We start from the raw sequence: 23,581 nt of genomic DNA, 5'->3' as shown, positions 1-23,581 counted from the left end.
GACCCCGATATAGTGGATATCGGATAAAGCGGACCGTCGGGACTGAACAATGTGTCCAAAAGTAGTTTCACTTGAAATTGACAAAGCCTGTTAGTTTCAGAATTGGCCACCGTTTACTGATGCCGTGGCGCAATGCAGGCAGAGAATTGGACTGACTTATTTCCGGGTCACAGATGTACAATATGACGAGATCCAATTCCAAAAGACGTGCCTGTGTGGCGGCCATGTTGAATGTGGGGCATTGACGGGGTGACCATGTGATGATGGTTCTATCTATTGTCAGTTGTACATAGAGCGCCAGAGAGAAAGCGGCATGGCTGCGGTGTTAACTCTGTGGAAAACAAAAGTCTTTGGAGTCTGGAACATGATATTTTTGGTATAGTAAAAATCTTTTCAAACCGTTTCCCTTTTGGAATTCCTCGTGGCTCATGAAAGCGACTCGCCTATGATGAATATTGTACGTCAACAATGTCACCATGACCAAGCACACTAGCGTGGTTAAGTTTGGATAAAATGTGAAACTTCCAAACATTTTCAAGCTTTTTTTATATTTCCATCCATTTTCTTCCGCTTGTCTGAGGTCGGGTTGTGGGGGAAATAGCTTTAGCAGGGATGCCCGGACTTCCCTCTCCCCAGCCATTTCATCCAGCTGTTCCGGAGGGATCCCGTGGCGTTCCCAGGCCAGCCAGGAGACATACAGTAGTCTCGCCACCGTGTCCTGGGTCATCCCAGGGGTCTCCTCCCGATGGGACATGCCCGGAACACCTCACCAGGGAGGCATCTTAATCAAGATGCCCGAGTTTTTGCCTCAGTGACCACCAAAGCTGCATTCCGCTTGGCCGGCCGGTACCCATCAGTTGCCTCTCGAGTCTCACAGGTCAAAAATGCCAGATAGGACTCCTTCAGCTTGACTGCATCCCTCACGGCTGGTCTCCACCAACGGGTTCGGGGGCTGCCTCAGCAATGGAGGTTTAGAAAATGGTCCACTCGGACTCAATGTCGGTTTACAGTTCCCCGCCTCTCTTCACCCAAGTGTCCAAGCCATGCAGCTGCAGTCCAATGACAATAAAGTCAATCATCGAACTGCGGAAAGCTGAAACTCCTTCTGACAGGGGATTCTGCCAGACGTTCCCAGCAGACCCTCACAATACATTTGGGCCTGCCACGTCGGACCGGCATCTTCCCCCACCATCGGAGCCAACTCACCACCAGGTGGTGATCAGTTGGCAGCTCCGCGACCACAAAGTCGATCATCGAAATGCGACCTCGGGTGTCCTGGTGCCAAGTGCACATGTGGACACCCTTATGCTTGAACATGCTGTTCGTTATGGACAATCCGTGATGAGCACAGAAGTCCAACAACAGAACACTACTCGGGATCTGATCGGGTGGGCCGTTCCGCCCAATCATGCCCTTCCAGGTCTCACTGTCATTGCTCACCTGAGCAAAGTCCCCCAGCAGAACGACAGGGTCCCCAGCAGGAGCCCTCTCCAGCACCCCCTCCAACGACCCCAAAAAGGGTGGGTACTCTGAACTGCTGTTTGGTGCATAGGCACAAACAACAGTCGGGACCCGTCCCCCCACCCGAAGGCGGAGGGAGGCTACCCTCTCGTCCACCGGGGTGAACCCCAACGTACGCGTCCGACCGGGCAAGGGAAACCTGAATCCATTTATTGTACTCGTCATAGGGGTTTTTGGAGCCATGCTTTGTCTGGTCCCTCACCTAGGATCTGTTTGCCATGGGTGACCCTGCCAGGGGCATAAAGCCCCAGACAACTTAGCTCCTAGGATCATTGGGACACACAAACCCCTCCACCACGATAAGTTGACGGCTCAAGGATGGGCTAATACAGCCATGAGTCTTTTTAGGAATGTTGCAACAAGTTTTTCACACCTGGATTTGGGGATCCTCTTTCTTCTTCCGGATCCTCTCCAGTTCTTTCAGGTTGGATGGTGAACGTTGGTGGGCAGTAATTTTATGGTTTCTCCACAGATGCTCAATTGGTTTACGTCAGAGCTCTGGCTGGGACATTCAAGAACAGTCTCAGAGTTGTTCTGGAGCCACTCTTTGTTATTTCAGCTGTGTGCTTAGGTTCATTGCCTTGTTGGAAGGTGAACCTTGGGCCCAGTCTGATGTTGTAAATTCACTATTATGCTGTGTTTTGTACATGCATTGCTTGGACGTTGCGGAACATCATTTATTTATTTATTATTTATCAGGCACTTTGTCGGGCAGCTAAGGCGTCCTCGGGAAGATTTATGGGTTTTGGTTATCATGCATATATCATTGAAGCTAATTTAATAATTATTAAAATATGAGTGTTGTTTTGAGTCTTTCTGGCGGCGTGCGGTTGTTTTGGCTGAGACGCAAGCATTCGTGAGAATCCAAATGTTCCTGAGAGGGCATGATAGGGGTTGGCATCTCGGAGCAAATCCCAAACATGTTCTTAAGATACCTCGGAACTATGTTCAATTGTGGCAAAATAGCAGTGTCCCCTTCAAACATGTTTTGCATGAATACAAAAGAGGAAATTGTCAAGAAACCCCAAAACATAGTTGGTCTGACTCTTAATATTTTCTCCTCTTTTCCTAGACTCAAAACTACTTTCTTGGCTGCTTTGTTTTGAAGTTTGGCTTGACAGTGTGTGCCTATTTGTTGGCCTTTGGATTCACACTGCAAGAGGTCTGTCTCAGAAGCACAAACTTAACCACGTTTGAAAACGCGACTGGAAATTGCCTGCATATACTCACAGCCAGGTAAGAATTGTCAAACAACCCGGTTATTAACCAACTATGAATTTCTCAGTGCTCTTGTTTTCAGAGATGGGGGAGTGGGCTGGCAACTCTCATTCTGCACCATCGTAAGAGTGGTCTTTTAAAAGTGTAAAAATACTGTGCATCTTTTTACTGTTGCTACAGGAAGAATATGCCAAGTCCGTACATCTTGAGCAGGCAGATTTAGGCCTGTGTCATCAGTGTGGAAAACATGACACAGTCATCGTTGTGTAAAAAGCATGTAGTGCATTGCAGAAGCATTAATTGACATTGAAAAAAAAGGTAGTGCCTTCTTTTGAATTGCAAATGCATTGAATTAATTGGTTCCTGGGATTACTTTAGCTCTTCAGACCATGCTCCTCGTTGGTTCAGTGAATTGTCTAATGGCCTGCTGCTGACACAGAAGGTCATGACTGGGTTCCTGGTCTTACATACAGGTAGGTCCTCACGCTCCTACAGGTGGCATTAACATGAACATGCATTTACTGTTGGGTTCACGTTCTCAAGGAAAATGGTACCTTAACTTAGGAGTACCCCAATTCACGGGTTTTTGAGTTACAAGTTTGGTTTATTGTATTTTATTTGTAATCATAAATAATAATAAAATCATACATTTTTCATATTTAATTTTGTATGTTTTATTTTTCGTTTGTGTGCGATCCAAAATTGGACTGACTTGCGAGCTTCATATATGCCGCAGCTCGAGGAAAGCAAAGAGAACCACACTCACGGATGCAATTTCAGCCGTTTATTGAATCAGACAAGCAGCCCAACACACACATACAACAGTAGCAATGAGCGTGGCGCCGATGTGGAAAATGGCCAGGAAAAGCTGGAGTCAGAGCTCCTGACGTCACTCACTGCAGCTACCCACGAATAGACTATACAGTGTGTGATTGTGGCTGTGTGGCTTTAAACTTAAAGGTAGAGTTTGCAATTTGAAAAAAAAAAAAAAAAAAAACTTTCTGTGATTCTTAAAACTGTCTGTATGACCTGACAGTATACTATTATTAAAACGATCTTTTGAAAAATCATCCTTCTCTAAATCCATCTTTCAATTTTCCATACCGCTTATCTTATCGTCACTACGGTCGCCGGCGTGCTGGAGCCTATCCCAGAGAACTGAACTGGTCGCCACCCAAGCGCAGGTCACATACATTGGGTACGCAAAGTATTCAAACCCGCTTAAATTTTTCACTCTTTGTATTGCAGCTGTGGCGTATATGGGTTAAATAAAAACGTACTTAATTTACGAGAAAATAATGAGCCGGAAGCGACGCCTGTGTTACTTCCGGTTTAGCGTAAGTTTAAGTTACAGCGTTATAAAAAAAGCTATTTTATCTCGTAAAGGGGACCCACGTCACTTTTTAGATGGATAAAACTTCAGGACAAAGTGATGACACCTTTTTTTTCTTAGTCTCGTAATTTGAAGGTTGCAACATGAATTAGATAGCCAGAGGTCTTTTCTGGAACCCAAACACACACACTCAACTGATGCAGCTAGTGAATTTTTATAGAAAATGTTATGAGATCTAACATGGGAATCTACAAGGGAAACAATGCAGGAAAAAAACAAAGGACAGAGGAACATTGGCAAAGGAGATTGATTTGTGATGCGAGGGTGGAATGAGCGTGTAGTGACGATGCATGTAGTTGGGCGTTCCTGTTCTCGTTCATTTAAACCAGAATATGCACTAATCTGTACTTTTAGTAGACCGCAAATTGGATTTAGGTGCGTTGAACACAATTGAGGCAGGCCGGTCGAGCTTCCGAATGTTTGGCCGCTCCGGTCCGCACGGGGGAACAGGTGGATTTGGCGGAAAGGAGGAAGGGAAAAAAACAGGAGCGGGAAAACAAAAAGCTCCCAGGCAGGACGGCCAGAGCCCGGGTGTCGCCGCTCGCCACACATTCATCAATGTGGCATTTGGGTTGTGTGGGGTGGAACATTTAATCCGGTTCAGTTGACAAACACATTTGACATCAGACATTAGAATTTGCAAAAAGATTAAATGTTTCACCCCACACAACACAAAAATATATAAGGGGTAACGAACACCCTGATATGGGCTGTTCGGTCCCTGTACGACCGGAGTCAGAGTTTGGTCCGCCTTGCCGGCTGTGAGTCGGACTCGTTTCCGGTGAGGGTTGGACTCCGCCAAGGCTGCCCTTGTCACCAATTCTGTTCATAACTTTTTATGGACAGAATAGAGGGGGTCCGGTTTGGTGGCCTCAGTATTGCATCTCGGCTTTTTGCCGATGATGTGGTTCTGTTGGCTTCATCAAGCCGTGACCTCCGACTCTCACTGGAGCAGTTCGCAGCCGAGTGTGAAGCGGCCGGGATGAGAATCGGCACCTCCAAATCTGAGACCGTGGTCCTCAGTCGGAAAAAGGGTGGCGTGCCCTCTCCGGGTCGGGGATGAGATCCTGCCCCAAGTGGAGGAGTTCAAGTATCTCGGGGTCTTGTTCACGAGTGAGGGAAGAATGGAACGGGAGATCGACAGGCGTCTGCAGCGATGCGGACTTTGTATCGGTCCGTTGTGGTAAAGAAGGAGCTAAGCCGAAAGGCGAAGCGCTCGATTTACCGGTCGATCTACGTTCCTACCCTCACTTATGGTCACGAGCTGCGGGTCGTGACCGAAAGAACGAGATCGCGGATACGAGCGGCCGAAATGAGTTTCCTCAGCAGGGTGTCCGGGCTCTCCCTTAGACATAGGGTGAGAAGCTCGGTCATCCGGGAGGAGACTACATCATTCGGCTGGCCTGGGAACGCCTCGGGATCCCCCCGGAAGAGCTGGATGAAGTGGCTGGGGAGAGGTCTGGGCGCCCCTGCTAAAGCTACTGCCCCCTGCGACCAGACCTCGGATAAGCGGTCGAAAATGGATGGATGGATGCACATCACGATCAGTTGACTAGCCGTGGCAGCCCTAACAGGGTCTTTAAATCCCACATAATCCTACATAATTTGCAGCACGTGTTCAGCATAAGACTGTGTGCTTTTTCAGTTGTTTTGGGAAGTGACATGAGCAAACCTTTGGTCTTTTTTCCCCCTCTCCTTTTAGTGGTGATCTCACTCAGCTATGTCCACCGTTCTCAGTCTCTGTGGCGAAAGAGTCCTTTCAGCAATCCCTGGTGGTGTCTCGCTGTGCCTGTGGTGTAAGTCATAGCGTCCTTTGCGGTATTGAAACTTACACTCAATTAGGAAACATGGGTCTAAAAGCTCTTATCCAGAGATAATTTATTTGCTTCTTTTCAATGACTGTAACTGGAGCTCTTCTCACACATCGCATACGTACTGTACATAAGTAGTCCATCACTTAAGCATAGCGTTGTGTCAGCGTTTACAGCAATATGACAGCTGGGAGCTATTCGACTTAAACCGTATTGGATTGTGTGTTTTTGTGCCACTGTGCAGTCAAAGAGTTGTGAGCCCAATTTAATTTTACCTACTACGAATTAGATTTTTTGTTTGTTTTAATCTTCACGGCTTGTCGTTTAAATACATGTTTGAAGCTTTTTTTTTCTTCCAAAAAGGTTCTGTCCTCTTTCCGTCAGCCATTTTGGAAAGGACATTGTTGGCTGCCCATCAGAAGCAGAGAGCTCTGTTTGAATTTCCCGCTTGGAAGGGGATCCACCACTGAACAGTTTCAAAAGGTGGCAAAATGTGTATCGGGAAGCTGCAGTAGGCTTCAGCACAGTCGCTCTTGTCGCTTCACGTTGCATCTTTTGACTGTGCTGTAGCCTATTGCAGCTTGCCCAAACGTGTTTTGTAACCTTTTGAAAATGTCTAGTGGCGGTTCCCTTTCCAAAGCAAGAAATTCAATCACTGCTCCCTGCTTCTGATGTGCATCCATCCATTTTCCGTACCGCTTATCCTCACTAGGTCGGGGGTGTGCTGGAGCCTATCTCAGCTGACTTTACACCCTGAACCGGTCGCCAGCCAATCGCAGGGCCCCATGACACAAACAACTTGCCATGTATGTTTTTGGAGTGCGGGAGGAAACCGGAGTACCCAGAAAAAACCCACGCAGGCCCGAGGAGAACATGCAAACTCAACACAGATTTGAACCCAGGACCTCAGAACTGTGAGGCACATGTTCTCACCAGTCCGCCATGATGATGATGATGGTCATTTGATGTCATTTCTAAAATGCTTGACAGGAAGAAGACAGGCTCAAACTTATTTCAAATCAACCTTCAAACAAGTATTTAAACTACAAACCATGAAAATTCAATTATTAGTAGGCTGAATTAAGTTTTGGACTTGAACATCTGCAAGTTCTCACTCTGGAAGATGTGGCCCGTTAGTTTATATGTAAAAATAAATCCATTTTGTTGAACAACTTGTAGGGTAGCTACAGTGCCGTGAAAAAGTATTTGCCCCTTTCTCAAATTATGTTTTCTTTTTTTGCATAGTTTCCCCACTTTGATGTTTAAGATCATCCCCAAAAAAACAACTATCAGTCAGAAATGCCACAAGTAAAGATAAAATGTAGTTTTTAAATGGTGATTTTATTCATTAACGAAAACAAATATGTAAACCTACCTGGTAAATATAAATGCTCTCCCACAAATCTCTCAAGGATGGTAAGTTACATCCTTGTGGTTATCTCTCCAAAAATTGACCCCAGCTGAGAGAAATTCTGACATTGGTGACCGTGAACTATTGGCAGTCAAGGTGGCTTTGGTAGAGTGGAGGCACTGGCTCGAGGGGGCACATACTCTGTTTTTAGTATGGACAGATCACAAGAACCTGGAATACCTTAAGTCTGCTAAGATATTAAATAGGAGGCAGGCTAGAGATTTCACGAGATTCAATTTCACGTTATCCTACTGAGCTGGTTCTAAAAATGGGAAGCCAGATGCTTTATCACGGATTTTCTGCGCAGAGAATTCTTTGTCCGACCCTAAAACCATTTTGGCCAAGTCATGTTTCGTTTCTGCTTTTGTTTGGGACATTGAGACTGCGGTAAAGGAGGCTCTGGAGAACACTCTTAGCCCAGAAAATTGCCCTGAAAACAGGCTTTATGTGGTTCCGACCTTAAGGGGAAGAGTCATCCACTGGGCTCACACTAATCTGTTGGACTGGGAGGGCCACGGGCCTGAGGAACGTTCATGGGTGCCGTCTGCGTTTATCGTGGATGACTCGCTCATTCGGGACTTCCACGTTGCGCATCCAGGGGCTCCGGGGCCATCTGGGGCCGGCCGTTAAGGAGGGGGTCCTGTCATGGGTGTGTGTTCCGGTTTTTGTCTTCCCTGTTTCATACACACCTGCTCCTGAGCGCATCTTCGCCACCTGTGCCTCGTTCACCCTAATTACCCCTTGCATTTAACCTCGTGTCTCATTCTTTCTCGTCGCCAGTTCGTTGTAGCTTGTACTTTGCGGACGTGACTGAGGACAGCATGCGAACGTAAAGGGGGAAGGGTGCGCTTGACAGAGGAGGCTAAAGACACGCCCCCAGTAGGTATATAGCGCCGGTATGTGCATTGTGCAAAGCAACATCGGTTTGGCTAAGGACCCCCGAAAATGGCACCTACAAAGAGACGCGCTTACGAAGTACAGTTTAAACTGCAAACTGTCAGTTACGCAGAGGAACATCGAATCGTGCAGCTGCGAGAGAATTCAAGATCAACGAATCCATGGTTTGCAAGTGGAGCAAGCAGGAAAAAGAAGTTCGCAAGTCAAGAAGACGAAGCTTGAGTTTCCGCGGAAACAAGACGTGGTGGCCCGAGTTGGAAGACCAACTCTAGCAATGGATTAATGAGCAAAGAACAGCCGGGAGAAGCGTCTCTACAGTCACCATTCGACTTGACGGCAATAACTCGGAGCTTACCATCATTCCGGGAGGCTTGACGAACCGCTGGACATCGGTGTAAACGGGGCGTTCAAAGTTGCGAGCGGCGTGGAAGCGATGGATGACAGCTGGCGAACACAGCTTTACTAAGACTAGGAGCCAGCGCCGGGCGAGTTACGCCACAATTTGCGAATGGATTGTGGATGCTTGGGCTAACGTGTCTGCTTGCACTGTTGTTCGAGCTTTCGTAAAAGCCGGCATCATTTCTGAGGAGCCGCACGGCAACGAGACTGACTCCGACAATGACGAGAGGGAACCTGGCGTGTTTGATGGAGAACTTGCCCATCTGTTCATTTCGGATACAGAAGATGAGGACTTTGATGGATTTGTGGATGAGGATTGATTATTGTTCAATACTTCAATAAAGTACAACCGAACTCAGTTTTGCTCCCGCTGCCTCTTTAAAAACATTGTTTTAGCGCGTGCATGCATGCTACCATGTGTTTTAAGCTAGTGTATGTTTTACCATGCCTGCGCCCAATAGGGTTAGGGTTAGAGCGTCCGCCTCACAGTTCTGAGGACCGGGGTTCAATCCCCGTCCCCGCCTGTGTGGAGTTTGCATGTTCTCCCCGTGCGTGCGTGGGTTTTCTCCGGGCACTCCGCTTTCCTCGCACATCCCAAAAACATGCATGAATTGGAGGCTCTAAATTGCCCGTAGGTGTGAATGTGAGTGCGGATGGGTGTTTGTTTGTATGTGCCCTGCGATTGGCTGGCAACCAGTTCAGGGCGTACCCCGCCTCCTGCCCGATGACAGCTGGGATAGGCTCCAGCACGCCCGCGACCCGCGTGAGAAGCGGCTCAGAAAATGGATGGATGGATGGAACTGAGACGGCGCCTTTAACACGGTGCGCCTTATGGTCGTGAAAATACGGTAATCGCCTGAAAGCCAAGACATGAGAAAAACCTTGCTCAAGTGTGGGACGTTGAGCTTTGAGCCAATGCTTCGTCATCATTTTTCTCGCCACTAACAATCAAATTTGTATCAATTTGACATATTCTTTTTTTAAACCCCCAATATACAATGTACCGTTTCTAATGACACATTGCATTTGAGCATGATTTGGATTTCTCCCACAACTCCCCGCCAAAATGAGAATCAGAATGGGACAGTCCCAAAAAATATGTGAGTTGTCTCCTCCATAATTGAAATTTCTACAGCACAAATGAGATTTATTTTTGTCAAAATTAAATGTGATAGATGGAGTTCTAAAAAATCTCATTACTTTCCAACCAAATTCTTTCCAAATAGGACTATTTGTGGTTTTGACAAGCCCGTATCCATTTTCCGTCTTCAATTGTAATGTTTGCTTCCGATTCCCACCTACCCTTTATATCAAGGGAGTTGTGTTTGTAAGAAAGCATACATCTTTGATGCAACCTTCGCCTTCTTTTTTTCTTTGATCATTTTAATTAGATAGGCTTCAACAGTAGTGGGCATTCGTTTCAACGTGTTCAATTCCTCCTTGGATCTTATGTAATCCCTTATCTGTAAATATCGGTAAAAATCTTTAGAGCAGAGCCCATATTGGTCTTGTAATTGTTTGAAAGATTTGAGAACTTCCCCGTCGAACAATTCATGTACAGTTATTAACCCTTTTTCTGTCCAAATCAAAAAGCTTGAATCCATTTTATTTGGACAGAAGTCGCTTAATTTAGCAATTTGAAGAGCACGGGAAGTTGTGAAAGCCATTCCCATTTTTTTCCTCACAATTGACCATAAGGGAAGTGTGCAGGCAATCCGTTCATTTTCTATTTTAAGATGTTTCCATTTCTTTTGTTCGAAGAATATTGCGTTCTCGAAGGGAATCAGTGGGCTTGAATTGTTCTCCAGTTCTATCCAATTTGTTTCCCCGTCTTGCCCCACCCATTCTACGAATCCTCGTAACTGAGCTGCCCAATAATACAATTTAAAAGGAGGTAAACTTAGGCCACCTTCCCTCCAAAAACCGCAAAGTAGTTTCTTCCGGATCCTAGGTTTCTCCCCCTCCCGTATAAATGTTGAAATCATTTTATCCAATTTTTGAAACATACAACTCCAATTCTAATGAAGTTGGAACATGGTGTTAAACATAAATAAAAACAGAATACAATGATTTGAAAATCTTGTTCAACCTATATTTCATTGAAGACACTCCAAAGACAAGATATTTAATGTTCTAACTGATAAACTTTATTGTTTTGAGCAAATAATCATGAACTTGGAATTTTATGGCTGCAACACATTGCAAAAAAGACTGAGAAAGTTGAGGAATGCTCATGAAACACGTGTTTGGAACATCCCACAGGTGAACAGGCTCATTGGGAACAGCTGGGTGCCATGATTGGCTAGAAAAGGAGCTTCCCTGAATTGCTCAGTCATTGACAAGCAAAGATGGGGCGAGGTTCACATTTGTGAGCAAGTTCGTTAGAAAATAGTCGAACAGTTTAAGACAATGTCCCTCTACGTACATGGGCCCACATGGGCTTAGGAACACTTCAGAAAACCAATGTTCGGCGCTACGTTCGTAAGTGCAACTTGAAACTCTGCTATGCAAAGCAAAAGCCGGCTTCTCATCTAAGATGGACTGATGCAAAGTGGAAAAGTGTTCTGTGGTCCGACGAGTCGACATTTCAAATTGTTTTTGGAAATTGTGGACGTCGCGTCCACAATTATGCAGAAAGGTACATACAGGTTTTGGAGAAACATATGCTGCCATCCAAGCAACGTCTTTTTCATGGACGGCCATGCTTATTTCAGCAAGACAATGCCAAACCACGTTCTCCACGTGTTACAACAGCATGGCTTTGTAGTAAAAGAGTGCGGAAAAGAGTCCCATTGAAAATGTGTGGCCCGTTATGAAGCGTAAAATACGACAATGGAGACCCCGGACTTTTGAACGGCTGAAATTGTACATCGAGCAAGAATGGGAAAGAATTCCACCTCCAAAGCTTCAACAATTCGTGTCCTCAGTTCCCAAATGTTTCTTGAATGTTTGTTAAAAGAAAAGGTGATGTGTAACACAGTGGTAAACATGACCCCGTCCCAGCTTTTTTGGAACATGCGGCAGCCATAAAATTCTAAGTTATGATTATTTGCTAAAAACAATAGTTTATCAGTTTGAACATTAAATATCATGTCTTTGAAGTGTATTCAATGAAATATAGGTTGAACATGATTTGCAAATCATTGTATTCTGTTTTGATTTATGTTTAACACAACGTCCCAACTTCATTGGAATTGGGGTTGTGGATGGAGGAATCCATATTGGCAATGCTTGAAAAAGGTACAAGAGACAGGGGAGAATATTCATCTTGATTGATTCTATTCTGCCAAGTGAAGACAGGGGAAGAATGTTCCAGCACCCGACTTCCGCCTTTAACTTAGTCATCAATCTGTCAAAATTGTCCCTGAACAATTGGAAGGAGTAAGATTTAATAGTTACACCTAAATATTGGAATCCCTGTGTAGGCCTCTTAAAGGATACAACTCTGTCCAGTTGTATTGGTTTTTCCCCTACTAACATCAACGCTTGTTCATGTTCCATTCTTCCCTCAATCGTGAACAAGACCCCAAGATACTTCAACTCCTCCACTTGGAGCAGGATCTCATCCCCGACCTGGAGAGGGCACGCCACCCTTTTCCGACTGAAGACCATGGTCTCAGATTTGGAGGTGCTGATTCTCATCCCAGCCACTTCACACTCGGCTGCGAACCACTCCAGTGAGAGTTGGAGATCACAGCTTGATGAAGCCAACAGAACCACATCATCTGCAAAAAGCAGAGATGCAATACTGAGCCCACCAAACCGGACCCAATCTACTTCTCGGCTGCGCCTTGAAATTCTGTCCATTAAAGTTATGAACAGAATCTGTGACAAAGGGCAGCCAAGGCGGAGTCCAACCGTCACCGGGAACGAGTCCGACTCACTGCCGGATATGCGGACCAAACTTTGACAGCCCGTATCAGGGGGTTCGGTACCCCATACTCCTGAAGCACCCTCCACAGGACTCCCCGAGGGACACGGTCGAACGCCTTCTCCAACTCCACAAAACACATGTAGACTGGTTGGGCGAACTCCCCTGCACCCTCGAGGACCCTGCCGAGGGTGTAGAGCTGGTCCACTGTTCCACGGCCAGGACAAAACCACACTGCTCCTCCTGAATCTGAGATTCGCCTTCCCGACGGACCCTCCTCTCCAGCACCCCTGAATAGACCTTACCAGGGAGGCTGAGGAGTGTGATCCCCCCGTAGTTGGAACACAGCCTCCGGCCCCCCTTCTTAAAAAGGGGGACCACCACCCCAGTCTGCCAATCCAGAGGCACTGTCCCCGATGTCCACACGATGTTGCGGAGGCGTGTCAACCAAGACAGCCCCACAACATCCAGAGCCTTGAGGAACTCCGGGCGAGGAGCTTCTTAACCACCCCGGTGACCTCAAACCCAGAGATAGGAGAGCCCGCCTCAGAGAACCCAGACTCTGCTTCCTCATGGGAAGGCGTGACTATGATTTTAAATAGGTAAATTGGTTTGTTTTGCTCGTAAATAATTTGCAAAATAGTGTGAATAATCATAAACGATACTTTTATATGGTGCTGGTAGACTTATGCAATAATCTTTAATGTAAGTCAATCGTATTGTTGTGGTAATGCTCAAAATTCAGCGGTTTTCCCAGGGGAAGAGGGTTAAGAGCCCTCACTATACAAACTGGCCCCTCTGAGTCGAACAAGTGATCAAATACAAGTCAAGGCTGTTTTTACTGATTGATTGATGTCATCTGTTTTGTCTGCTACTGCTTGTTACAGACAAACTTCTTGCTCACTGTAACGTGTTTTGCAAATCTAATCTCTCGGGTCACTGTCAATCGAAGCTGTGGTATGCCACGGTCATGTTGTACCTCCGCGAAAAATGGTTTGATGAAATCATGCGCTCGTGCAACCAACTGAAAAAGTTGGTCCCACCAGTGATACTAGTGCAAAGGTTAGTGTCGAACCCTGTAGCAGCACATTGGGGAAAATATTGGTGCCGCTGCTTGGCACCAAATTCAAGCATATTAGCGTGATGTACGTTTGAAGTGTTGATGGTCAGTGTGTCCTACATCGAGCAGCGATATAGCTGCCTTCTTTATCGATGCATGGGGGCCGCCAATCACGGCTTGGTTGTCGTGCTGAGCGGCGGCGGCGGCGCTGTCTCGGCTCAGGGCCTTTGGGAGCCATGGGAACTCCCTCCACCTCCACATCCACATGAACTGAATTATTGGACTTGAGTTCAATTTTGATAGAAGGTGATCTTTGAAATTTAGACCACTTTTCTCTACTTTTGAATTTGCTACAATTATTTGACATCTTAAGTTAATCTACTAATATTTACCACCAAAGATTTAGAATATTCATTTTTATCTTCAAGTAAAAAGTTTGAATTGGAGAAAATGATCCAATTTCCTGAGCGAGCTAAAGTCCTTAAGATCATTCTTAAGGATTATTATATAACAAGTGAATCGTCTCAACACTTTTACTGTAATTGATAACATGAATCACCTTTTCATATCATTTCCCATTGTAACGGCTTTTATACTCACATCTTGGTGATGGAAAGCATCACTTGTGTCACCGTCCACTTTATTTGTATACTCGGCTGACACTATTGGCAAGAGCATCATTATATTACGTGTTTACAAGGCATGACATTTGAAAAAATGAGTCAATATTTTACTGTGATGCAAGGTTTTTCTTTTTACAATTAAATATTCAAATAAATATTTGTTATTGACATGAATTCATCACACTATTTAGACCTGCCCTACAGGAAAGAGTTATTTTCTATTGCGGCTGTATGCAATGTCGTGTTGGTCAAACATACCATAGAATGATTTATTTGTTGTAATGTAATGTTGAAGATAACCTTAACCCCCCAAATCACATGCTAAATCGCAATATTTGTAAAAATGAATAACTAAATCAATCGCAATTGGAGTATTTTCCCAAGCCTGATTGATGACTCGGGAGTTTTAATTGGGCCCACATTGTTGAAAGCTTATTGGCTCCCTCTGACGACGACTGGTTAAGTAACTCACATGATTTTGTGGCTAACTACAAACGTGCGGCTTGGAGATTTTTATACTGTTTCGCCACATTGGCTAAAAGGTTCATGAGCCACCTGTTCAACAGCCGACCTGTTTTTTCACTAACCCTTAATTCCTATAGAACGAGTATCTTCAAATGGCCGTTTTTGTCACGTTTGAGCATTAACAGAATATTTCAAACGCATTTATTTCACTGGGCAAGTAAATGTTTGAAATCTCCTTTTTAACTTTATTTAAAGAGTACAAATAAATGCTCAGCTTTGATTTAAGCCTGCCTGTTTTAATGTTTGTTACGTCCATTGTTGATCCCAGAAAAAGCATGCCAAGCATCTGGAGCGATACAAAAATCTCCCTCAGTGTATTTTATTATTGGGCTGGAAAAGATTTATCACTGTGTACTTTTACTGCAGAGGTGGCTTCAGTAATTGAACTTTTACTCGAGTTGGTTTATTTGCATAAAGTCATGACACCTCTGACAACCGTGCATTTCAAGTTTCATCGTGTGACTGATGTAACTCTCTCCTTCAGTCTGCTCAGTGAGATTGTGCAGGCCACTGTGGATTACCAGTTGTGGCGTGACCAGCACAGCCTCCTGGACTTCGGTCTGGCTGACATACCTCTGCTCAGCTGGCTCCTGGTCTCTCTGTCCCTCCTGCTGGTGGTGGCGGTCAATGAGGTGGTAAAGCTACATGAGATAAGGTAAGAATTATACACTGCGTTCCAAATTGTTATGCACAGATTATTGAAACTAAAATGTTTTGACATATGCATATTTTTGTATACAACTGTTTTTGCCCATTTTGTTTCTCCTGTGGATTTTAGTCACTGATCTCTGATCTGATTTTCAAATCTCCAACCGGTTTGAGAATTAGCTTCCGAGCTGAGCCTCTTTGGAGGAAAATCGCTTAGGGCGGTTGTTGCACATTGTTGCATTTCGGATGCCGCATGGGGGAAAGAAAGAAAAGATCTTTCTGCTGATCGGGGATGAACTCGGCCAATGTCTTGTGAAAGGAACAAAAACAATGTTAAATCATTTATGTGACTTGGAGCAAACGGGTTTGTTAAAATAAAGGCGTAATGGAAGGTTTCTGTCTAGCAAATATATCGGATTAAGGGAGCAGCTGTTAAACTGCTACTCAGGAGCAACAAGAAGGTATTTGAAGCTGCTTTTGCCTCCGGAGTGCCAAGCATTAAAGCTGTGTTTCAGCCACTTCAACAACAGAATCAGCGGTTGGCTTAGAATTGCGCAAAAACTAAAGTTTTCGTGCCTCGAGATACAAATTGAGTTAGCGCTGTGACAATGCTCGTAACTCAAAAGTCATGTCTCAAATCATCTTTGCCTATTGAAATGAATGGAAATGCCATGCATCAGTTCCAGCCTTCCCCCAAATATTGTGGCGTTGCGTTCACTGCCACCATACGGTGTTTGTATTTCAAGTTCGAACTCGCAAGTCAAGGCAAAAAATTGCCCGGCTCCTATCTCGAAAATTTCATATGTCTGGTTACTCGTATCTCAAGGCACCACTGTACCTGTATTCACTGATGGATGCAGCGCTACTTAGGGTGGTCCCGATAGATGCCGTTCTTGATGATTTGGTGCTCATGCAAGACACTGCACCATCTCATCCATCTCATCCATCCATTTTCTTTGCCGCTTATCCTCACTGGGTCGGCTATCTTCGGGCGGGAGGCGGGGTACACCCTGGACCGGTCGCCAGCCAATCACAGGGCACATATAAACAAATAACCATTTGCACTCATATTCACACCTACGGGCAATTTAGAGTCTTCAATCAACCTACCACGCATGTTTTTGGGATGTGGGGGGAAACTGGAGTGCCTGGAGAAAACCCACCCAGGCACGGGGAGAACATGCAAACTCCACACAGGCGAGGCCGGGATTTGAACCCCGGTCCTCAGAACTGTGAGGCAGATGTGCTAACCATGCCGTACCTACACCATCTCATGCAACAACAAAAAAATTACCATTCAAGTTTTAGCTGCTATGTGTATAACGGGAGGGGACACTCATGGTGTGGACACACCCATCCACTGACCTCAACCCTATTGAGAACCTCTAGGGCATTCTTAAAAGGAGGCTTTATGAGGGTGAATGGCAGTACACCTCCTAAGAGCAGCTCTGTGAGGCTATTCTTGTGTCCTCAAATGAAACAGAAACGAGCCATGCAATTAGAAAAGAAAAATGCCACCAATGTTATATGGATTTTCAAACACACGTTTTACACTCATGTCGCTGCTAAATCGAATTACTTTCACCAGCAGTGATGGTCAAATAAACAAAACAATCATGCCAGCACTATTAACAGTATCTATGTTCTTTTTTTTCTTTTTTTTTTTGTATAATAAAGTATTTTATCGTGACCAATAAACTTTGTCCCAATTCTGTCCTGGGTTTCAAGTAAGACAAGCTCACAAAATCACTTGAATGGCGTCAAAATTAATTGAGATTTAGGAATTTGATAATGTATCTACCTTAGTTATTAAAAAGTAACTGTATCAGTATCGGCGACACTGGCCCTGTATTTACCCTGGTATTGGATCCATACCAAAATATGCAGTATCGCACATCACTACAACAAGATCCTCTTAACGTGAAGGTGACAATGTTACATGTTGAATGTCTAAGGCTTTTTTGTGTTTGTTTGTTTGTCTTTTTGTCCATTTTAGGGTGCGGGTTCGCTATCAGAAGAGACAGAAGCTGCAGTTTGAAACAAAGCTCGGAATGAACTCTCCATTCTGACGAATGACTTTTAAGAATTGGACCACTGGTTCTACTCAAATCCGTGAATAGCCAAAGAAGGGAATTTACCACTTGTTAGTAATATAGTCACGCAAACTATGTCGCTGCAGACATCGAAAAGTGTGCTTTTAGGCTTCAAATCAAAATGTTTAAACGGGGGTGTTTTTTCTATTTTGCTCAGAATCCCGGCAGCATATTCGAACAATATGTGAGGGGATAAAGGTTTGTCGTCTGATTTGAATTGTTTTTAAAAACATAGACACTTTGTCTTTTGTGGTAGACGTGAATTCCACTGCGAACTCTTTTGTCCTTCGGAATTCTGAGATGACGCTGTGCTATTATTGATAGCCAGTCAAAGTGTTGCACATCAGCTGATCAATTCGAGACAGCATTTGTGATAGTCAGCCACACAAACTATCGTGAGTATGACATGCAATGATAATTAAATCTACAATCGGCAATGAACAGGCCCTGGCAACCGTTGTTTATATCGCATGCTCTAAATCAGGGATGGGCAACTGGTGGGCCGCATGTGGCCAGCACCCACACTCAAGGTGGCCCACAATTCTAAGTCGTCCACCATACCTGATCAATTTTGACTTGTAATAAGTCGGGTGGAACGGTATATGTCCCAAACCGTTATCACAGTGCTGTGCATGCAGTCACGCGCCGAATAGGCCTGAGTTCATTGCAGTACCGCGCTCCAAATCAGGTGGCGGTAATGCACCTTCAACTGTTTGCCAACCGCCGTTAAACAAAGCACAAGGAGAAGAAAAGTTGCCGTCACACCCATAGATATCATAGAACACTCGATGGACTTTGACAGCGATTTGGAGCGACGTGCAGAGTGGCCGCCATCTTGAACCGGGCCCCTCAAACCAAAACAAGACACAAATATTTAGAATGAGTATTACAAGGTATATTTCCATGCTGCTGCTTACATAGCTTGTGTTTGTTGAAACTGACCACACTATGTTATGAACACACACACACACACACACACTGCAGACATGCTGATAACATTCAGGCTAGGAACAGACAACAACTGTTGGCAATTGGTGTCGGAGAGGAGGATGCAGGAGATAGGCTCACATGGAAAAGGATGACACGCTGTGGCGACCCCCTAACGGAAAAAGCCGAAAGGAAAAAGAGAAGATTTTATTGATTTTGTCATAGCTCTATTTAGGGACAAGATCACCAACCAAACATTAAAAGAACCGCTGAGAAGGAATTCCTCCCAGGACGGTTTTTTCCCTTCTCGAGGCCGGCTGGGCAGCTCCCAGGCCTCGTTTATGAATTACAGTATCAACAACAGCAGGTTACAAATTTACAATGTAAGATCAGTGATCAAAATCCAGATAGTTACAACCCTAATACTTAGAACAGAGACATCCACTTTCAGATACTCTTCAGCTTTCATGAAGCCTGACTCAAATAGCAATAAGAATGAAATGAGATTGAAATTAAATGTTGATTTCCATTAGGATCATATGCATCTAAAAATGCACATTGTATGCATATTATAGTAATACACCTACTCTTGGTGGAGATGAGCCAGGAGGCTGAAAGCAGAGTGTACGGCTCCAGTTTTAAGTTGGACGGTTTGGACGGTCAAAATGTTCACTGCACACCACTGAGTGGTCACTGGTTACAAAGTTTTTCTCTTCTGAGGGCAATTTTCAATTTCTCTTGGAAATCTAGTTGAAAACATTTTAAAAGTAGGCAGCCATTAAATGTTTACTATATAATACCATATTTCACGGACCAGAAGTGGCTCCGGACTACAAAATCCGCAGGGCCGGCCCAACCATGGAAAAAGTGCGACTGGGCACATGCGAGCTCCGCGAACGAAGACGAGACGTATTTCAACAGCGGCTGTGCAACCCCCTAAATCATTGGAGAAATCCATTCATTGAACGCATTATCATCATCATCATCATCATCATCATTCTTATTTAATACTGTGTCGCATTTTAACCCCACTTTATTCAGCCGTCTTGCTATTTTTTTTTTGTTTTTGTTTTTGAGGACCCCATCGTAACTGCCTTTAACCCCTGATACGTTCGCCTCATCAGAATCGATATCACTCCGTCAATACAATTCCATTATAATAGATCCATACAAACAGGCATCAATGTCAAAATAAATCTTCTTAAAGTAAATTTCCCAAACTCTCGATCTCACTCCAAATCACTAAATCCATTGAACTTCTTTCTCCTCTGGGTCACTTGTGAGCAAATCTGCCAACTGCGGAAGTAGACGGTACTCCCTCTTCTGCACGCCTGTCGTCAACTTTCTTTCTGCTGCTCGATTATCGTTTTCAGCTGCATATTTCACGACTTACAGTTTGTAATCTCCAGATTATGATTTTCTTTATGGGGGCATTTATAGTCAGTCTTTTTTAGTTGTCTTTTTTTTGTTGTTTTTTTTTTCATCTTTATAAGTTGTTACAAAGTCCGCATCACTGCAGACGCTGCACCGATCCGCCTGTCGATCTCCGTTCCATTCTGCCCTCACTCGTGAATAAGACCCCGAGATATTTGAACTCCTCCACTTGGAGAGGGCACTCCACCCTTTTCCGACTTAGGACCACGGTCTCAGATTTGGAGGTGCTGATTCTCATCCCAGCCGACACCCTTATGCTTGAACATGGTGTTCGGTATGGACAATCCATGGTAAACACAGAAGTCCAATAACAGAACACCCCTCGGGTTCTGATCGGGGGGGGGGGGGGGGGGCATTCCTCCCAATCACAGCCTTCCAGGTCTCACTGTCATTGCCCACGTGAGCATCGAAGTCCCCCAACAGAACGATGCAGTCCCCAGCGGGAGCGCTCCCTCCAAGGACTCCAAAAAGGGTACTCTGAACTGCTGTTTGGTGCATAGGCACAAACAACAGTCAGGACCCGTCCCCCCACCCGAAGGCGGAGGGAGGCTACCCTCTCGTCCACCGGGGTGAACCCCAATATATAGGCGCCGAGCCGAGGGGCAATAAATATACCCACACCTGCACGGCGCCTCTCACCGTGGGCAACTCCGGAGTGGAAGAGAGTCCAACCCCTCTCGAGAGGACTGGTACCAGAGCCCAAGCGGTGTGTGGAGGCGAGTCCGACTATATCTAGTCAGAACCTCTCAACCTCACACACCGGCTCGGGCTCCTTCCCTGCCAGAGAGGTGACGTTCCACGTCCCTAGAGCCAGCTTCTGTAGCCGGGGATCGTATCACCAAGGTCCCTGTCTTCGGTCACCACCCAGCTCACAATGCACCCAACCCCTATGGTGGTGAGCCCATGGGAAGGGGGACCCACGTTACCCTTTCAGGCTGTGCCCGGCCGGGCCGGTCACCAGGCACTTGCCTTCGAGCCCCACCTCCAGGCCTGGCTCCAGGGCGGGGCACCAGTGACCAGGCAAGGGAAAACGCGATCCAATAATTTTTCTCATCATATGGGTTTTTTGGAGCCATGCTTTTTCTCGTCCCTCACCTAGGACCTGTTTGTCATGGGTGACCCTGCCAGGGGCATAAAACCCCAGACAACTAAGCTCCTAGGATCATTGGGACACACTAACCACGATAAGGTGACGGCTCAAGGAGGGTTTACATTTTCAGTGGGAGGAGTAATCGGAGTAGTATACTGGCACACAAGCCTACAGTGCCCTCTCACGGCTGTCATTGTGAAAATAAGGAATGTGAAAATGCGGGAATCACCGCAGATACTCGAACTGGCTGTAAGAAACCTATAATTAAAAGCATAAACCCCGGAAACACTGCGTTGAGGAGACCTCCAAAACCGATACCAACCGCGCGGCTGGTTGTGACAACTCTGACTGTGATGAAAAGGCTACCGGAGCTGACCTAACACCAGAGGTTGACGCTGAGAACTTGGTCAACAATAACGTTGAGCTGGGTGAGACTTACTTTACTTCTCCGGAACACCGCGGCATGCGAGAAGACAACCATCAGCCTGCAGCCTCGCAACACAACTGGCCTGTCTACAACCGCATCCTCACACGATGTTGATGAAAGAGTGGACGACTTAAGTTGGACAGACCCCCCCCGGACAATTGGTTGTCTTCAGATGTGGTACTTCATATTAAGATAACCATCTTATATCTCCTCAGACACTTCTTGAGAAATTACAGTAAAGGTGACTGTTTCGTATGTAGAGTAAATGAGCCTAATCAAAGACGAAAATGTCGAGAACTGGGGGAGGATTATTACTTAAGTAAACACTTCTATCACATCATACCGTGAAATCTGCACCGAGCACTTTCTACCAAGTATTCATTAAATGTATATCACCTGATGAAGAAATCTATATCACCTGATGAAGATAGAGAGACCGTCAAACACGCGGTGGAGACTTTACTGTTGTAGCTCGAACCCTTGAAGAATATACTGAGCAGATTCGAGGAGTTGGAAGATTACAGACACAAGCTGGTGGTTGACGACGAAAAGCTGAGTCTGGTGGAGAATTACCTCAGTCATGGGGAATGTGTTTAGAAAACTTAGGACTCGCCGACGCTGTACGTGGATCGACATTTTGGACAGAACCATCAGATACACACCTACCTCCGATAAAGACGCAGAAGTTTCAAAAATGTTACCGTATTTTCACGACCGTAAGGCGCACTTGAAAGTCTTAAATTTTCCCCAAAATGGACGGGGCGCCTTATGATGCGGCTCGCCTTATGTGTGCACCGAGTTCCAACATCTATAAATGTTGTGTGATGAGCGCTCCGCTGGACTGGTTTTTTATGTATTTATTCGTTTTTGGGTGACTTTGTATTGACCGCTTGACTGACTGACGGACGGAGCATTTCCTGCCGACACGCTGCTTATAGAGAGGAAAAGCGGACAGCATGCGGACGTAAAGGGGGAAGGGTGCGTGAAGGAGGATGCTAAAGCCACGCCCCCAGTAGGTATATAGCGCCGGGGTGTGCATTGTGCAAAACAACACCGCTTTCGCTAACGACCCCCGAAAATGGCACCTCCGAAGAGACACGCTTACGAAGCACAGTTTAAACTGCAAGCTGTCAGTTACGCGGAGGACCATGGGGATCGAGCAGCCGCGAGAGAATCCAAGATCAACGAATCCATGGTTCGCAAGTGGAGCAAGCAGGAAAACGAGTATGAGTTTCCGCGGATTTGTGGATGAGGATTGATTAAAAACAATAACGTGAGTACATGGTTAAATACTTCAATAAAGTACAACCGAACTCAGTTTTGCTCCCGCTGCCTTTTTAAAACCATTGTTTTAGCATGCATGCTACTGTATGTTTTAAGATAATACGGTGCGCCTTATGTATGTGTTAAATACAGAAATAGACCCTGTAACTGAGCTGGCGCCTTTTAATACGGTGCGCCCTATGGTCGTGAAAATACGGTGATTACACAAAAAGTCAGGTGTCAACGTCATCATTCCAACAACCCTGGGAATCGTTTGTAAGCCAAGTCATATCCGAGGGTGATTCATGTTTGAGACATTGAAAAACATTTTGGAAAGATGGGAGGGTGATATCGGAGTAGGTCACCTGTTGGCTCTTTTCAGTTTGTCCATCGATATCATAAAACAACCACCCGGTGGAGATACCCTATGAACTGAAAGCTGCTTTAGAGTTAAAAGTCCAACCTACGGTCCGAACTGAGGCATTTATTTTTATCAGGTCTTAGAACATGTTTTTCAACACAGTCGTTATTTTATTATTTGTTGAACTATGACGCACGTTTCATTATTCTTATGTATCTTCTTTAAAACCTATACAGGCTCAAACCTCTTTCGAACTTGTTTTGTACACTTCATTTTGTGTGAGAACCAATAAACAAAGCTGTGTCTATGTGTGGAAATGAATACTTTTACACAACCTTGTTCTACATCATATGCTACCATGAGCGAGAAGAGGTACATGAAGAAGAAATATTACAACCTCGGCCACTCAGCAAGTGCAGGAGGCGTAGAACGCCTTCACACAGCTGTGCAGGAGAAAATAAATGTCATTTATTGCCTCCCTAACCTTGCTAAAAGAGTTTTTAGCAAGCCAAGATGCCTTGCATAAACCAGCCAGAATTAATTTCCCTAGAAATAGTTTTTGTTTCCAGACCTCGAAATCAATACTAAGCTGATCTCTGTGACATGCAA

At 45.2% G+C, this 23,581-nt stretch overlaps 1 protein-coding gene across 6 annotated transcripts in view; it reads left to right on the top strand.

Moving 5' to 3' along the window:
- tmem94 (transmembrane protein 94) overlaps positions 1 to 23,279 on the top strand; it is a 93,174-nt gene extending 69,895 nt beyond the window's left edge. For 4 of the 6 annotated variants that reach the window (XM_061756467.1, XM_061756468.1, XM_061756471.1 and 1 more), the window contains 5 exons: positions 2,594 to 2,757; positions 3,118 to 3,212; positions 5,835 to 5,928; positions 15,214 to 15,384; positions 17,374 to 23,279. In XM_061756467.1, the coding sequence (XP_061612451.1) occupies positions 2,594 to 2,757; positions 3,118 to 3,212; positions 5,835 to 5,928; positions 15,214 to 15,384; positions 17,374 to 17,446 (597 nt within the window). In that variant the 3' untranslated portion in view covers positions 17,447 to 23,279. Of the gene's footprint in view, positions 1 to 2,593; positions 2,758 to 3,117; positions 3,213 to 5,834; positions 5,929 to 15,213; positions 15,385 to 17,373 lie in introns of those variants that run through there. The other 2 variants (XM_061756469.1, XM_061756472.1) reach the window with 2 other exon arrangements.
- The last annotated feature ends 302 nt before the right edge of the window (positions 23,280 to 23,581 follow it).

This window comes from Phyllopteryx taeniolatus, chromosome 19, assembly GCF_024500385.1.
Source record: "Phyllopteryx taeniolatus isolate TA_2022b chromosome 19, UOR_Ptae_1.2, whole genome shotgun sequence".
NCBI classification, from domain to species: domain Eukaryota; kingdom Metazoa; phylum Chordata; class Actinopteri; order Syngnathiformes; family Syngnathidae; genus Phyllopteryx; species Phyllopteryx taeniolatus.
Note: the sequence above shows the minus strand (reverse complement) of the source record. Positions and strands in the feature narration are given on the sequence as shown.